The sequence below is a fragment of the Tamandua tetradactyla genome, chromosome 10, assembly GCF_023851605.1.
Source record: "Tamandua tetradactyla isolate mTamTet1 chromosome 10, mTamTet1.pri, whole genome shotgun sequence".
NCBI classification, from domain to species: Eukaryota; Metazoa; Chordata; class Mammalia; order Pilosa; family Myrmecophagidae; genus Tamandua; species Tamandua tetradactyla.
Genome location: NC_135336.1, coordinates 75,500,910 through 75,515,698, shown reverse-complemented (window position 1 = coordinate 75,515,698; position 14,789 = coordinate 75,500,910). Strand labels below are relative to the sequence as shown.

The window sequence follows — 14,789 nt, the reverse complement described above, 5'->3', positions numbered from 1 at the left end:
TTCAAACAGCCACCATCCCCGGAGCCCCTCTCCTTTGGGCAAGGCAGTGAACTCACTTCTAGGCCCTGTGCAGTCAACAGGACACAGTCTCAGAGAGCGACTAGCTCAGCTAGGGAAGGGCCCAGATAGGAGTTTTAAACAAACAACCTAAAATAAAACAGGGTGGCTAATTAATCACAGCCCAAGTGCCCGCAATTAGCCCAGCAAGAAAGGTGATGACCTATCACATAAACGTAAAGTTTCCCCTCCTGTCTGGTCCATGTGGCCTCTCTCTTTCCCAAAACCCTGGGTCTAGAGAGCTGAAGCTAGAGCTGAATCTAGACCTCTCCGTTTCCGGAGGGAGGGTATCAGGGTGCAGAGTGGAAAGTAGAGACAAGTTGGGATAGCCGAGGGGCCCTGGGTTGCGCAACCCCCTAGGGCATTGTAGTTGGTAGGGCTTGGTTCTCAGCGGCCTTATTTCTCAAGAAAGGAAGTCTCCGCAATATGGACCTCGCTCACGCACTAGAGTGTCCGAGCCTGCCGCGTGGTGGAGCCGACGGCGCTGCCCAGCCAGCGGAGGCAGGTTCATGCCAAGACCCGCCCCTCCGGCTCCTCCCCCTCCCTCCCCCGGGGCGCGCGAGCCGGTCCCGCGCGGGACCAACCCTTTCCCGGGTCATCGCCCCTCCCCTCTTCCGGGCTGCGAGCCCCCTGCGCGCCGCCTCGGGGCCGCGCGCGCTCGCTCTGCCGCCCGCCTTCCTTGGCGCGCACGCTCGGCCGCCCGACGACGCGGGAGCAGCAAGCGTCGGACGAGGCTCGCTGCGCTCCCTGCTGCCGAGCGCGGGCCGGCGCAGCCGGCACCCTCGGTTCCCAGCCAGGAGACGGTCGGGGCCGGCTAGTCTGCGGCTCCAGAGCGGCGGCGGCGGCGGGGGTGAGGAGATCGGAACGGGGGAGGTGGAGCTGGCGGGGCTGAGGGCATCGGGGGGAGGGTGGTCCGAGTGCCGCTGTGGCCACGTCGAGGGCTCACTGGCAAGGGTGCGCCGGGGAAAGAGGAGGTGTGCTGGATCGAACCGGGTTGTACCGGCTCGGGCTCCGTGTGTAGAAAGGGTTAGGGGCCTTGGGGGGCGCTAGCGGGTGTTGCCGCGGCACCCTCGGTGGGATCCGGATGAAAAAGACGCCGCCTCCAGCTCCTGCCACGTTTCCACAGCGCCGGGGCGCGCGTTACCTTCCGCTTCGGGTTGGACGACGGCGTTGCTCCTTCCCACCCCTCCTCCTGTTATTCTTCTCTTTCGCGTCCGTGGGTTTTGCTCCCTCACTTCTGGAGCCGGGGACCAGGGCTTGCCGTGTGTGCGTTGCGCAAGAGGGAAGTCCGGTCCTCGAACGTGGGGCCACCCAGAGCCCTGATTCCTTCCTGGGGACAGCGGACATCTCCGGCAAGCTGGCAGGCTCACTCCAGCCAGCATGTCGGAGAGTAGGGGTGCAGGAAAGGAATTGAGTTCAAGGACCCTTCCCTCTTCACTGGGGTGGGGTGGAGCGGGATTGCAGAACTTGACCTCAGCTTGCGAGCCTCTCTCTCCAGAGTGGGTGGGGATGTTTGATGCTTACTCACCTAGCGCTCTTAAAACCCAAACGTGAGTGCTTAACAGCGGGTTTGGATGGCTTCAAAAGTAAAACTCCTAGCCCCTTGGAAATTTTTTCCTCACTTTGTAGAGCCCGCTCCTGCCGCCATCCCCCAGCCCTATAGCGCCGCTGAGGCTGGTCAAGGCCGTTCACTCCCACAGACTGTGTTCCCGCTTCCTCAGCCTTGGGAACGTCTGTCTGGAGAAGCGTTTGTTTCTAGAAACGGTTGCGATTAGCTTTTCGTTACAAGAGAAGAGAAAGTACTGAGTTATACACTTTGGTAGGGGTTGGTATTCCTTTGGATTTTACCCATGCATTCGTGAGCAAGGGAGCCACTGGAACAAAGTAGAACTTGAGGAGCAGCCGCCGCGGTGACTGCGTCCCACGATGACGTCACCGTGCGTTATTTTAAATGCGAGCTTTTTGCTCCGAGGGTGGGTGGAGGAATTGTGGCTACTTACTCTGGATGCTTAAGGTCTTCTAGGCCCCGCTTGTTTCTGGTTTTTCTCTCTCTGGCTTTATAGCTCTCCCTCTTTTACCTTTTGGAACTCCTAGAATACAGGTGGAGGTGAGTTAATTTTTCAGCTAGTCCAGTGATAATGCCTTCAAACAAACAAAAAAATTAACTCCATATGGCTCATCTTGTGTTACAAGCAAGCAAAAGTAAAGACCACTGAGTGGTTTTTTTTTTCTTTTCTTTTCTTTTTCGATGTGAAACAAAATAAAAAACCTACAACCCCAAAACTAGGTTGCACATAGTTGGGAAATTTAATGAATAGGGAGAATGATCTAGTTGAGAATTCAGAATATCTCTTTAGTGTTGTTCCTTGTTTTCTTCGGTGAGGTGCAGGCTAATGTAGGTCCATCAGCAGCTTTCCTCCCAAACCATATATTAAATTGCAGTGGCTTTTCTTTTCCACCATAACATGGTGATGTGTAACTGTAGCTTTAGAGAGTGAAAACGGCTTGCATTTTTCACAGGAGGCTGCACAACGACTGTAGTGGGTTGTAGCTTTGTGTGTCTGCTTACCTTTGCACATAGGCTGGAGGCTGTGCCTGACACCTGAAGTTGGATTTGCCATTGTGAAGTTCCAGGAGAAAGGTTCAGGTGTCTTCCCATCCAGGATCAGTGTGGTATACAGGCTGCCAAAACACTTCTCGGATAACTGTATAGAATTTACTTCTCAGTGAGGTCCCTTGTTTGAATTTGCACACAGAGTAAAGGGATCATATGAAGACAGACTTAAAGAGCAGTTTTATAAGAGAAAAAGGAAGCTGACAACCAACTTTATTTTTTGAATGTGTGGGAACACAAACTATGGCTAGGTTAGTTGGTTTTTGTTCTAAACATAGCAGAGGCTGTATATCTTTAATAATTGGCTCTGAACTAGGTGATATTGCTTACTAAATGTGACATCTGAATAACTCCAAGTTACTTACAGTAGCCAAATGAATGAGCTCATCTTATAAAGACAGAATATACATGAAAACAGTCCTAGGACAAGGTTTTTGCCTTTATGGATTAATCAATGATAAATCAGATTTGCCATTTTAAAAAGGTACAGCTCCAAAATGCAACTGTTTGCTTGCTTTTAGTTTAATTTTCTGTGGATGACCCTGAATTTGTACTGTCTTAAATATGTTTTGATAGAGCCACTATTTTTAGATCACATCTTTTAGGTAAAGCACTCTTCCTGAAAGAGTGCTTAAAGAAACTCAGTACTGAATTTAAAAAAATGTGTACTAACCTTATTGAGATGTAATCCACTCATTTAAAATACATAGTTCAGTGGTTTTTGTATATTCAAAGAGTTGTACAACCATCATCACAGTTTTAGAACATTTTTATTACTCCAAAAAAAAATTCCATATCCTCCATACCATCAACAGTCATTCCTCCTTTCTCTCCAGCCCCCTTGAATCTGGCGGCAAATCTACTCTCCGTTTTCATGTATTATAAAGACAATCATGTGGTCTTTTATATGACCTTTTTTCCCCTTAGCATAATGTTTTTAAGATTCATCCATGTTGTGGCATTTATCAGTACTTCCTTCCTTTTTGGGGGGCATGGGGGGGGTGTATGGGCTAGAAATTGAACTTGGGTCTCTCCTCCCACATGGCAGGTAAAGTACCTTATTCCTTTTTATTGCTGAATAATACTCCATTACATGGATATTACCACATTTTATTTATCCATTCGTCAGTTGATGGACATTTGTATTGTTTCCATTTTTTTGCTATTATGAATAATGCTGCTGTGAACATTTGTGTACAAGTTCCTATGTATTCTCTTGGATACATTCTTTGGGTCATATGGTAACTCAATAAACTCTTTAAGAACTGCCAGGCTGTTTTTCAAAATAGCTCTACAGTACTGAATTTTAGAGTGGACGTTTTTGTGCTTTAAATAAAGCTCAAATTATTTCACAGGTTTTAGCTTAAATCATTGTAGCTAAATAAGACACATTTAGTCAAAAATGTGTAGTGGTATCATTTACCATAGTGATTCTCTGAGTAATATTTCTGAATTTATTTTAGCCAACAATAATATTTGGTGTGTTTATCTTTACTGAATTTCTCTACTAAACTAGGTGATTAGATTCTTAAATAATATTTTATAATAAAGTCTTTATGATATAAAATAAATTAGTGATTATGCCCTACTCCAGATAGGAGCCCATGAAACAAGATAAAATTGAAAGGAGGATCTTGAAATGCAGAGGGGCTGGCCTCTCCAGCGCATCAACTAAACAAGTTCCATCCCCCATTCCATAGTATTAACATGAAAAAGTTAGAATGGGCATGGCCCAGATACCCTTAAAGAATGGAAGAAAAATCAAAAGTCATGGTGGAGTTATACAGAGAAGGTAGGGTTTATGATTGCTGAATCATTATAATGATATTTCATTTAGTCTCTAGTATCTTATTTTTTTTTTAACTTTTTTTGTATAATATAACTTATATACACAGCAAAGAAAGAAAAAAGCAGTAGTTTTCAAAGCAGTCATGAGCAAGGGGTTTCAGGACAGATCCCAGAGTTTGTCACGGGCTACCATACATATCATCATCTCAGATTTTTCCTTTTAGCTGGCTGCACAGAACATTAGTCTCCAGTGTCTTAGAGCAGCTAGAAGTGAAACCTAAAATTATAGAATTGTAACCCATACCAAACTCTGAAATTTGTTCTGCAGCTAGTTGTTACAATGTGCTTTGAAATTTATTGCTTTTTTGTATATATGTCATTTTTCACAGAAAAGAAAAAAAAATAGATTGTGATGATAAATGCACATCTATTTGATGATATTGTGAACCATTGTACACGGATGATTACATGATATGTGAATATATAATATATATCAATAAAAATAAAGTGAGCACTACATTAAAAAATGGAAGGAGAACTGGGAGTTGTAAAGGACGGATAGTTCACAGAGCTTTTTAAAATTCTCTTTGAAAAAATGTGTTTTATCTTTGCAGGCAAAGATGAAGAACGAAATTGCTGCTGTTGTCTTCTTTTTCACAAGGCTAGTTCGCAAACATGATAAGTTGAAAAAAGAGGCAGTTGAGAGATTTGCTGAGAAATTGACTCTAATACTTCAAGAAAAATATAAAAATCATTGGTATCCTGAAAAACCATCAAAAGGACAGGCCTACAGGTAAACAAGTAGATTGGATGATTGGATTGGACTAAACGAAGAGATTGATCAACCCCCGAAATGGGTATAAGGCCAGAGGCCTCTGAACAATGTCTATCAGAGTTTTATCTGCAAGATACAAATCTCTAGAGTGTCTAGGTATTTTCTTGTTCCTAAAATTTAATATATAAATATTTGTTGATGGAGTACCACTACCTGAACTCAGGAGGCCAACATACCCATTGGAATTATTAGTTTTGTGGCTTATAATTTGGCCCCTGAATGAGTGCATTTCTATTCAAGCATCTGTATCTACATACATGTTTTTTAAGCTTAGGGCCCACATCGCCCTTGTGGTAAGATAAGAAAAACATCTAAGATATAACTCCTTACCCCTAGCTGCTTTTGATCCTGGGGCGCATATCATGGGTATTTGGGTATTTCCACAATTGTAGATGATCCCAAAAATGTTAAATGGGCAGGGTAAAGAGTTGAGGAAAATGAGTCTTCTGGTGTCCAAATATAAATTACATGTTACACATTTTTTTTAAAAAAGTAACTAGAGAAAGGGGACTAGGATTATTAGACCCTAATACAAGAATGATTTCATTTATGATGCATAATTCTGTATGCATTTAATATGCATAGACCAGCCAGTATACCTGTTTATAGAGGAAAGTAACTCACCTGTGATCTATAGCTGGTAAATGTTGGCTCTAGGATTTGAACTTGGGTCTACCTGACTCTAAATTCTTATGGGTTTTCCATATACCACAGTGGCCACCACTGCCTTTGGGCTGAGAAGGAAATAATTCTCACTTGCAGCTGTCTTTTGTACTCTGGTTTATTAGTTATTTTTACAGCTTAAAGAAGAACAAGCTCCTGTAAAACATGCCCTGGCATGCTCACTTCCTAGTATTTATGTGGCTGCTCCAGAACCTGACTCAAGAATGTTCTGCTGAAGTCAGCTGTCAAACCTTCCCGTTTGTGAATGTGACCACAAAAAAGTGAAAGTGGTACAATTGTGACTATAGTGACAATACAGAAATTCTCTGATTTGTGCATATTGCTTGCTGTCTCCAGTTCTTCCACAAATCAGCACTTTGCTGCTTTGATGTAGAAATTCCTTTCAGTCACTGAGCTCTTGCAAGTGGCAGGACTGATTATTCAAGAAATCTAGGAAGCAGGTTAAAATATGATTTGTTTCTTATTTGCTAAAAGCCAGTAGTGCTTACATTCCATTGACAAGAAAAGAGTCAAGATAATTATATATTCCCTCTTCATTTTTATCCAGAGGTTTCCTATTAAATTTGATAATGTGGTCAAAGTAGAAATATAGGTGTTCTATATAAAACAGGTTTATTTTTTATCTTCTTATTTGATTCTTTTAGTTTTTTTCTGCCCATCTTTATTTCTGATACAGTGGACAGTTCTTGTGAGGGAGAGCTATTTAGGCTTTTTATACTCATTTAATTGACATTGGATGAAGGCTTTTGGAAGTGCCAAGCTACCATACTATTACTAAAAAAGCAGACACTGTCAAGTAAATGCTTAAAGGTCAGACAGTTTACAATTTCATTTTTATTCATTCTAAAAACTTGAGAAAAGTTAATCAAGCAGGATTAAATTGGCATGAGATCTTAAGTATCATTGAGTCATTTTGAAGCAGGCTCTGAAGTAAAAAACTATTTGACTTTCTGGTGGCTCATTACTATTATAAAAAGAAATAGGATATAGGATCAATGAGAGTTAATAGACTTCAATCCATAGGATAGGTTATAAGTGTTCTTTTTGTTTCTAAATGTTTTAGAATTAAAATTGTTTCTCTGCAACAATATAACAAAGTAAAATATGAAGTGCTTGTGGAGGGCATTATTTGGCAGTATTATCAAGATTTGTAAAAATATTCGTACTCTGAACAGTAAGTCTCCAAAAAATCTATTCCAGAAGCATAATCAAAAGTGCAGACAAATATGTATGAATATGGATATTTCTTACACTTCATTTATAATTGCAAAAAATTGAAAAGAACTAAACTGTCAAAATTAAGGAAATGATAGACTATTTTAATGCAACTTTTAAAACTTGTTTTTGAAGTATAGTTAATGGATAGGTAGCCGTGGTTTATACAGTGGGGGAAAAAAAGCATAGAAATATGTAAGGTATGCTCATTTTGTTGAGCAGAGTCTCTATTCAAGCATCTGTATCTACATACATATTTTTTAAGCTTAGGGCCCACCTCACCCTCATGGTGAATAAGAAAAACATCTGAGATATAACTCCTTACCCCTAGCTGCTTTTGATCCTGGGGCACATATGAGCTTTGAGTCACCTACCCAATATAGAAATTTGTAGCACCGAACCATCTTATGGAAAGGACTGACATCTTACAATAGGACAGTTTCCCCCTCTGAATTTGTTGTATTGTTAACAGTTATGTTTTGCCAACAGGCAAAATAGAGTGCTATTTAATAACAGCATCATCTTTGGAGTCAACTAGCCTGGATTCAAAGCCTATACCCATCACCTACTAGCTCTGTGGTATTGGGGAAGTTACTCAAATTGCCTCCTTTCTTCCTTATAAGGGGGTTGATAGTATCTAACTCATAAGGGTAGTTCGGAGAATTAAAGGAGCTAATATATGGAAATCTTCAAAAAATAATTATTATTCTTTAGATTAGAAACATTGACCACTACCTAATTAGAACTTTTTCATAGTTTTATTTAACTGGTATAATTACTGTTTGTCAGTTAACTTATTGTCCATAATTTATAGCTTCAGGTCTAGGGTGTAGGCAAAATTACTTACCTAAGTTCACCTAGTAAATAAGTAGTAGGACTAGTACTAAAACACAGGTTTTATTTATTTTCCTAATAGTAGTAGGCCTTTGGTGGGAAATACTTTCCAATATAGTGACCATTTTCCTACTGAAGTAGAACACTTACTTTAACATGTGTTTTTTTTTTCTCTTTTAATGCCAATGTCTTACAGAACCTTACATATGATTGTGGCTCAGTAAATATTTATTGGATGGATCGATGGTTGGTCATTCTGTTTGGATAATTCTGAAAACCAGAATAAATAGCCTTGAAAGTCAGATGATAAACTGGCAAAAAGAAGGACACATTTGTTGTGTATATAATAAAGAGTTAATACATTTACAATACAAATATCTTTTATAAACCAATAAGGAAAAACCTAAGCCCCCAAGAACAGTGGGATCAAAGCATGAACCAAAAATAGTAAATACAAATAGCATGTATTTTTGCATTCACTCTAGTCATCTTTGAGCATTCCATTAGGTAGGTGCAATATTTCTTTGGTTTAAATTAATGGTACATAGGCTCTATTGGTTAAGCAATTCTTCTCATTTATTTTTACAACTTTTTTTTTATTTTGAAAGAAAGCCTTTGGGTAACTGAGGTTAAAATAATACAATAATACTTTGGGATTGTATTTTGATCTTAAGTATTTGAGGCAAATGCTTCTATGTCCTTGACTGATACTACAAAGAACAATTATAGGTAAGGCAAAGGGTACCTTTCTTAAAACTTACTTTATTATTAGGATGCAAAAGCAAAGTAATAACAGATCAAAACTGGTCATAAGAGTTTCCAAAGATAATTGAAACACTGACTGAGATCTTTTGTTAGTTGGAGATTTTGTTGTATAGAAACTAGCCTAGAAGAATTTTTACCTTTAGAGCTGTAAATAATCTTATGCAGTTTTTATACTTCTTGCTCATTTAATGTATATGTGAGGTTGAGTAGTCTCTGGATAAACTGAGATATAGGCAGTTCTAGTGATGGTGCCTAGGCTCACACAGGTGCCCTCTTCTGTCCAATAAACTGGGTAGTCTTATCGATGCTGCCTCTTTGCCTGTAGTTCACATTTTTTATTCAGAATAAATATGCTTCTGGGTTCTTCACCAGGAGATTTTTTTTTTATTCCCTTTGGCAAGTATTAGTAAATATACTTAGATTTATGGTTAAAATTCAGTTAAAACCAAAACCATTAATATGAAATCCACTTTGTTGTAGATGCATTCGTGTCAATAAATTTCAGAGAGTTGATCCCGACGTCCTAAAAGCCTGTGAAAACAGCTGCATCTTGTACAGTGATTTGGGCTTACCAAAGGAACTCACTCTTTGGGTGGACCCATGTGAGGTGTGCTGTCGGTGAGTTTTCAAGTTTGGCAGCTGTATTGATTGCCATGTGGAACAAATTTTATGAAATTCTTTCATGTACTGCCTGCCTGTGTATATTTACAGGCAGGAACTTGTGGTTTAGCTTTCTAAAATGTGGATTTTATTAAGCACTTTTCTGGAGGTGCTGGTGAAAGACTGGTTATGTACCTGTTTTGCAGCTGAAGAAACTGAAAAACCCATTGGGCAGGGGTTTTCTAGCGCTTTGTCAAGAAATTTATTTTGGTAAGAAATAGAACTTAGACACCTAGACTTGTCTAGGGCAATTAGAATTTTCTTTCATTGGTGGTATGTTGTCTTTTTGCCTTCTTCAAATTAGACAAAAGTTAGTCCCACATAATTACTTTTGCTTGGTCTCTGTCTCCCACTTATCCCACTTATTATTTTTTAAGTGAGTGATATTTTCATAATTTTGTTTTCACAGTTGTAGTTATTTCTCTCATCTCCTAATGAACAGATATAAAAGTTAAGTTCTAGGTATGCAATTACTTGAACACCATCCATTAGAAAAACAGTCATTGTGGACCAGATACTCTTAGTTGTGGAATTTAGTAGACAGAGGCTCTAAAGTCTGGCCTCGGCCCAAGTTGAGAGTTCTAAATTAGTCCTAAAATCTTAGTGTTTGACCTCCTCAGGCCTAAACTTGAGATGGCTTGCTTTACCATTTTTCAACCTGAGAAAGAACTGGTGGAGAATCTTTATGTCCATAAACCTCTCCCACTTCTTTCTTTTAGATTCTGAGACTAATTTAGAATTCCTTTTAGGCCAAGGTCAGACATTGGAGACTGTCAGCTGAACCCCTGCAGAAGATCTCAGTTTATAAGAAACAGCTTTTTCATTGCATTCTTATTGACGCGTCAATTTATCACACAGTTCTTTAAGTTCGTTGTGTAGTTTCTCAGCCCATAAAAGATTAGAAGCAACATTTGAAGGGGGGTTGTTCATAGTGGTCATAAAGCTACAAAAAAATGTCATATAGTCTGACATGAGACAGAAGTGAAAAAGTTAAATGGTGTGAACAAATGTACCATTCATTGCACGCATACATAATATTTAGGAATAGTGATCCTAAATCATCAAGGTAAAGTACATCTTGGCCCCTAATGAAAAAAAGCTTTAGTTCTGTGAACATTCTAGAGTACTCATTCAGTATAACAGAATCCCAAAAAGAAAGACATGTTAGCAATTAAGTGGAGGTAATTGATGAAGTTAACAGAAGATATTGAGATATTGAGAAGTACTTTGGGACCAAAGCTGGTTAGATAAATATTCTGAAAATTGAAACAAACCTAATAGAGGATTTTATAATAGAAAAAATATCCGAGTCATCAAATGAAGATAAGTCATTGATAACTAGAAACCAACTAAGGTTATGAAAAAAATTGAGATGTACTCAGAGAGATCTTTCTTCATAATCGGAGTTATACTGTCAGAATAAAATGTTGGAAGGGTGTGAAAAGTGCTGAGTAGTCAGAACAGTTATCAATTAATGAAATATCTGAGTGGATGTACAGACCATATCAGATTTTTCCTATGATGAAAAAAGGTCAGAATAACTGGCATCTTCATTAGCTACTTAACAGATTCTGTAGCTTTAGTGTGTGTTAGCCTTTTTTTTTTCTTTTTTTGTTTTTCTGTTTGTGTGTTAGCCTTTTTTTAATCCTGATAAAAAGTATTAGGTACTATTGATTTGTCTGTTGTGACTGCCTTAATGTTTTAGCAGTGCATCATTGAAAAATAAGTTTGGCAGTTGTCCATTTTCAGTGCCCTGAAGGAGAGGAATTAACTACATTTTCTAATATTACAGCAGTAAAGTTAGCAGCTTCACTTAGCATGAAGGGATTCTCGTAACCAAGCACTACAAAAAAAAAAAAGATGGCAGAACCTAATTGAACTTGCTTATGTAGGAAATTTGAGTTATTCAAGTTGATCCTACCAATCATTAGATAGCTACTCTTGATTTAGGTTTCTATTTCTACAAAGGCAGGGATTTTTCTCAAATTTCCCACCTTTCTGTTTTGTTTGAATTCTGACTCATTAATGGGCAAACCTGCAGGTATGCCTAAGCCCATTGTTAATATCACTATTGTTAAGCTTTGATGAACTTTTGATTACATTGAGATTTGTTAAGTCTCAGCCTTGGAGAGGACAAAGGGATAAATATCCATTGCTAAAACCCCATGCTAAGTAAACCTGAATTTATAGTCATGAATTCTGTATTGTGAGGAACTGCTCAAGTATCTACTGCTAAGAACTATCAGCCAATGTAACAACCCATCCCCAGCCTCAAACAGTAGATAGGATACTGAGGCTTAGAGAAATAAAGTTATTTGTCTCTGGTCACAGAGCTAGTGGCAGAGCAAATACCAGAAAAGGGTCAGTGCTTTCTTCTATCCAGTAGCAACTCATTGTTTGATGTAAACTAAAAAAGAATTTTAAAAAAGTTATATACTATATTTAGATGGCATTTATGGCCCCTTTCAACCAATGGAAATGAAGGTAGTATTTTTTTTCTTTAACCTCAATAATTGCCTCAATTCTAATGTTTTGTCATTGTGGATGTAGAAAACACAGGCCTTCTTAATATAATCTTTTTTTTTTGCATGGGCTGGCGCTGGGAATTGAACCCAGGTCTACAGCATGGCAAGTGAAAATTCTGCTGTTGAGCCACCATTGCACCACCCTCTTAATGTACTCTTGATAAAAGTAAATCCCATAGGAAATGTTTGGTTGATCTATAACTTGAATTTCTAGGGATATACCTTGCAGGGTTTAGTTTTAGATACACTAGAAAATTTTGCTGTGAAACTAATGTCAATGGTATATAAAAAATGCAGTGAAAACAATGAATTTCTCTTTATTTTAAACAATATTTTATTGGTTAGATGGCAGTAGAAAATTAAAAATTGGGAAAGAGACCGGATCATTTTTATTCATCCTTACATAAACCAGAAGTAGAAAATTGTGGTATATTTGTCAGCATAGAGGTGAATTAAAATGTTAAATATGTAGACCCAAGTCCTGAGAGGGCTTCTTCTTTGATGCCAGTGAAGATTGAGACTGGTACCAGTAGCATGTCGAGATGCGTTTAATTGTTCTTATGGGCATTTCTTTTAAAAACAGTTTTTTAATAGTTAAAAAAATTATTTTGAAATAATTTCAGACTTACGGATCAGTTGGAAAAATAATGCAAAACCCATACAAAGAACTCCAACATACCCCCATTCATACCAGATACCCAGAGCCTTGTAAACAGTTAATACCTTCATGTACGTTTTCTAAGAACAAGAATTTAAACTTATGTAACCATTTTTTTCTATTTTTTTATTGATAAAACAACATACAAGCACATACATTCTTAACATACAAATATTCCATACATGGTGTACAATCAGTGGCTCACGATATCATTACGTAGGTGTATATTCATTACCATGATCAGTTTTTAGAACATTTGCATCATTCCAGAAAACAAAATAAAAAGAAAAAAGAAAAAACTCATACATACCATACCCCTTACCCCTCCCTCTCATTAACTACTAGTGTGTCCATCTACCCAATATATATATATTTTTAATGTTAACATTTGTTCCCCCATTATTTATTTTTAATCTATATGTTTTACTTGCGTCTCCATACTGTAGACAAAAGGAGCATCAGACACAAGGTTTTCACAATTACACAGTCACATTATGAAAGCTGTATCTTTATACACTCATCTTCAAGAAACATGGCTATAGAACACAGCTCTGCAGTTTCAGGCACTTTCCTCTAGCCTCTCTAATACACCTTAAACTAAAAAGATGATATCTATATAATGCATAAGAATAACCTCCAGGATAACCTCTAGACTCTGTTTGGAATCTCTCCACCATTGACATTTCATTTTGTCTCATTTCTCTCTCCCCCCTTTCAGTCGAGGTTTTCTCAATATCTTGATGCTGAGTCTCAGCTCATTCTAGGATTTCTGTCCCATGTTGCCAGGAAGGTTTACACCCCTGAATGTAACCACTTTTTAAATACAGTTATCAAGTTTAGAAAATTTAACATTTATATAAAGCTTACAGAGTATACACACAATGTTTTGCGTATATTCCATTAATCTTTTTTGGGATCAACCACTCCCAAGCATACAATTCAGTGGGAAGACCCACAGTGACAATGTTGTGATTTCCTCAGCACCATCCATTACATGGACTTTCCCCTCCCACAGCACTGTGGGCATTTCTTGCTTTATTGATATGACTTCAAAGTTTGTAAGTATTTAATTTTATTCATAGGTATGGAGAGAAAAACAATGCATTTATTGTTGCCAGCTTTGAAAATGAGGATGAAAACAAGGATGAGATCTCCAAGAAAGTTACCAGGGCTCTTGATAAAGTTACCTCTGATTATCATTCTGGATCCTCTTCTTCGGATGAAGAGCCTAGTAAGGAAGTGAAACCCAGTTCAGTGACTGCAACCCCCAGCCCTGTGTACCAGGTAACTGTGAAACGGGTTCATATTGAAAGGCATGAGCTGAGCTTCCCAGGTTGCTTTAGGAAGTCTTGCTTGTGAGGACCAGTTTCTGATTTGAGATCTGTATCACAGTTCTTGACTTTCCCATCCCAAAGGGAATCTGCTCCTGTGAAATGTGAATAGTCTTCCTGGGTCACTTTATCAAAGGTCTTCTTTATTACTCAGTAACTGAGGTAAATATTTTTCAAAAGGTGTGGCAAAGAATAGAAAAATCATGATGATGAAACATCCTTAATGTTTTAAAATTCAAGCACAGCCATTCGTTTTTTGCAGGCCTTACCAGTTTGACTTTCATACCTTTGGGTGCTTTTAGACCTCTGAGTTAATACGAATCAAGACGGTTTCCTTTCACTTTGATGGCTGAAGAGTCATATAGCTAGTGTGCATGCATTTACAGATCCATTCACTTATTATTTGTATTCCACATACCAAACAGCATTTAATATATATATTTTAAAGCCCATCTAAATGAGGTTTTTTGAGTTGAGCCTTATTCTGTACACGTACTTTCTAATTTTGAATATATTGTTAATGTACAATTGTTATCAATTTGGTCGTTAGCCCAAATAATAATAATGTAACATACCACGTTTATGGTAGGGTTGGATTTGGGTTAAGTTGAAAATTTAGAACTCACAAGTAAGAAGTCAGTATTGTACAGTATTGGAGTTTTGAGTGTCACTAGCCTTTTCAGCAACATTTATATAATAACATTGTTTCAGTGTAATTTTACTTCTCTTTAGTTATTGAATTATCCTTCCTAGGTTTGAGAGGAATGTTGCATTTTTAAGATTATCATATTTGGGGACATAAGTTTATATGTTATAAAATTAT

At 38.4% G+C, this 14,789-nt stretch overlaps 1 protein-coding gene across 1 annotated transcript in view; it reads left to right on the top strand.

Annotated features, from left to right (window-relative positions):
* Window positions 1–740: 740 nt before the first annotated feature.
* Window positions 741–14,789, top strand: part of BTG3 (BTG anti-proliferation factor 3) — a 29,994-nt gene continuing 15,945 nt past the window's right edge. Inside the window, exons 1-4 of the mRNA XM_077118749.1 lie at window positions 741–907; window positions 5,074–5,252; window positions 9,273–9,410; window positions 13,718–13,919. Of these exons, the coding sequence (XP_076974864.1) occupies window positions 5,080–5,252; window positions 9,273–9,410; window positions 13,718–13,919 (513 nt within the window). The 5' untranslated portion in view covers window positions 741–907; window positions 5,074–5,079. The remainder of the gene's footprint in view (window positions 908–5,073; window positions 5,253–9,272; window positions 9,411–13,717; window positions 13,920–14,789) is intronic.